General features: G+C 46.6%; 1 protein-coding gene across 1 annotated transcript; it reads left to right on the top strand.

Moving 5' to 3' along the window:
- The first annotated feature begins 430 nt into the window (after positions 1 to 430).
- LOC107632822 (uncharacterized) lies at positions 431 to 2,247 on the top strand. The gene is made up of 2 exons (XM_016336472.1): positions 431 to 1,994; positions 2,192 to 2,247. Exons 1-2 carry the CDS (start codon positions 431 to 433, stop codon positions 2,245 to 2,247), a joined length of 1,620 nt encoding a protein of 539 aa, XP_016191958.1.
- Positions 2,248 to 3,101: the final 854 nt, after the last annotated feature.

Raw genomic sequence — 3,101 nt, 5'->3', positions numbered from 1 at the left:
CTAACGCATAAATCTTCTCTAAATCTCTCTTTAAACTCCGAAAATAAAGCACACAACGGATGGAGGCTCCACCCAGTCCAACAAATCTGCGTAACCACCCTCAACAAACTCCAATATATACGAATGACATACCCAAGTTGTAGGTACACTATTCACTCTAGTTTTTCCTCCTGAACTCTCTCATACACACACTTACTTGAGCGTTGGAGTCCCTTTTCAGGTACCCAACGCCGCCTCTCCAGAAGAAAACGACGTTCCACCCTCATCACTCCAAAGGAAGCCAGTCTGTGTGTTACCAGAACGTGCTATACCTCTGAGTCGATTCTCATACAGGAACATTTGGCGCCCACCGTGGGGCCCGATTTACTTAACCCCATTTTTTCTTTGCTCTGTGTATTTTTTACCTCCTCTTTCTTGCAGGACACAAACGATGGCGGATGAACAAAGCCACGCTCCCTCTAACACCAACCCGCCAAAGATGTTAGCAATCAATGAGGCCCTCAGAGCCGAGAACCAAAGGGTGGCCGAGCTCCTACGGCAGATGGAACACGATCGCGCAAAGGGCGAACACAAAAACGCCGAACAAAAAGAGGACAATGACGAGCACTCCTCCGAAACCAAGCAAACCACTCACAAAACGACAAAGACTATAGTCAAAAGGACCAACCCCTTCACAAAACAAGTTATGAACTTCAAAATGCCTGAGAACCTAACCCTACCTTCAACCTTAAAACCTTACCAGGGAATAGGAGACCCAAATGTCCATGTAACCAAATTTTATACCATGATGTTAATGAATAAAGAATCCGACCCCATCCTATGTCGAACTTTTCCAACCTTCTTAGACGGAGCCGCACTCATCTGGTTTTCCAACTTACCTGAAGGCTCTATCCCAAGTTTTGACGAGTTGGCCGACCAGTTCGTCAACCACTTTGCTGCCTCAAAAATCTATGTCCACAACTCAGACTACCTGAGTACAATCAAACAGGGACCAAATGAAAGCCTGAAGGACTACATGACCAGATTCGCAGAAGTGACTAATGAGATACCCAACCTAAATCCTGAAGTTCATCTCCACGCTCTGAAGAGTGGCCTCCGCCCTGGGAAATTCCAAGAGTGCATCGTTATAGCAAAGCCCAAAACCTTGGCCGAGTTGCGAGAAAAAGCAACAACCCAAATTGAGGTGGAAGAGTTCCGAGCATTCAGGACGGCAGAAAAACCCACCACAAACAGAGAAGAGGACAGACGAAGCAGGCATCCAACCAACAGAACAGACCCAAGGTCGTTCAGAATAACACCTAAATTCGACACATACACTCCCTTTAACACAAAAAGAGAGGACATAGTAAAAGATATACTACACTCTAAACTCATCAAACCCCCGAGCAGAGCCGGTACCTACCAGGACCAGAGGCATGTGGACAAGTCCAAATACTGTGCCTTCCATCAAAAGTACGGACATACAACAGACGATTGCGTGATAGCAAAAGACGTACTCGAAAAATTAGCACACCAGGGATTGCTGGACAAATACATCGACATGCGTAGTCGAAGAAAAAACACTGAAGACCTCGGCCACCAACAAAAAACAAACGACAACCCCCGAGACAAGGGGCGAAAGGTAGACAATGATAACAATCTACCCCGCCGAATAATAAACTGTATTTCTGGTGGCTTTGCAGGTGGAGGATGCACGAGCTCGGCACGAAAGCGGTCATACCGAGCCTTGATGACTATGACAGAATCAACAACACCTCGGCCGACCAACGCGGACAAACCTGGAATATCATTCAGCCCCGAAGATTACAATGCCGCTGACCGAAACCTAGACGACCCCGTAGTCATCACCGCACAGGTCGGAGAGCCCCTGGTAAAAAAGATCCTCATGGACCCGGGGAGCAGCGCCGACGTATTGTTCTACTCAACGTTCCAAACGATGAACCTAAGCGATGAACTCCTGCAACTGTCATCCAGGGAATTGGTAGGTTTCTCAGGTGAGCGAGTCTCTATCCGAGGTTACATTTGGCTAAAAATTACTTTTGGGGATTACCCCAACAGCAATACTCTAGAAATACAATATTTGGTAGTAGATTGCAAAAGTCCCTATAACATTATTTTAGGCAGACCATCGTTGAATGCATTCAACGCTGTTGTTTCCACTGTACATTTGTGTGTCAAGTTTATTTCACAGGACAACAAAGTGGTGACAATCCATGGAGACCAGAAGGAGGCCAGACAGTGCTATAACGCCAGTTTAAAAAAACGAACAACCAAAAAATATCGACCAGCAATACGTCCAGGCAGTGTATAACTCGGATCAGCTACCCCCTCTGGCAGACATGGACCCAAGAACGAATAACCAGGAACGCCTATGCCCCTTGACGACCTCACCAAGGTGCAGTTGGCAAACAACAAAGATAGATACACATACCTCGGAAACGCACTAAAGGAAGCGGAACGAACTCAACTGGTAGAGCTCTTGAAACAAAACGTCGACCTATTCACCTGGACTCCAGCAGATATGCCTGGGATAGACCCAAATGTTATCTGCCATAAACTGGCGATCAACCCGTCAATCCGGCCTATAGCCCAGAAGAAGAGACACTTAGGAACTGACAAAAGGACAGCCTCCTTGGAAGAAACCCAGAAGTTACTATCCGTCGGGTTCAGCAGGGAACTCAGGTACTCAACATGGTTGGCCAACGTCGTGATGGTAAAGAAGCATAATGGCAAATGGAGGATGTGTGTCGACTATACAGACCTCAACAAAGCCTGCCCAAAGGATGCATACCCGCTCCCGTGCATCGACAAACTCGTCGACAACTCCTCTGGTTTCCAATGCTTAGGTTTCATGGACGCTTACTCGGGTTACAACCAAATCCTAATGCATGAAGGAGACCAAGATAAGACTGCCTTTATCACCAATAATGGTAACTTTTGCTACAAAGTCATGCCATTCGGGCTCAAAAATGCAGGGGCCACTTACCAACGCCTCATGGACAAGATCTTCTCAAAACAAATCGGACGCATCATAGAAGTTTACGTCGACGATATGGTGGCAAAATCAACACAAACATCAAACCACGCCGAAGACTTAATAA

The sequence above is a fragment of the Arachis ipaensis genome, chromosome B3, assembly GCF_059453495.1.
Source record: "Arachis ipaensis isolate K30076 ecotype BB chromosome B3, ASM5945349v1, whole genome shotgun sequence".
Lineage (NCBI taxonomy): Eukaryota > Viridiplantae > Streptophyta > Magnoliopsida > Fabales > Fabaceae > Arachis > Arachis ipaensis.
The sequence above is the reverse complement of the archived record's forward strand: the minus strand, read 5'-3'. Positions and strand labels throughout refer to the sequence as shown.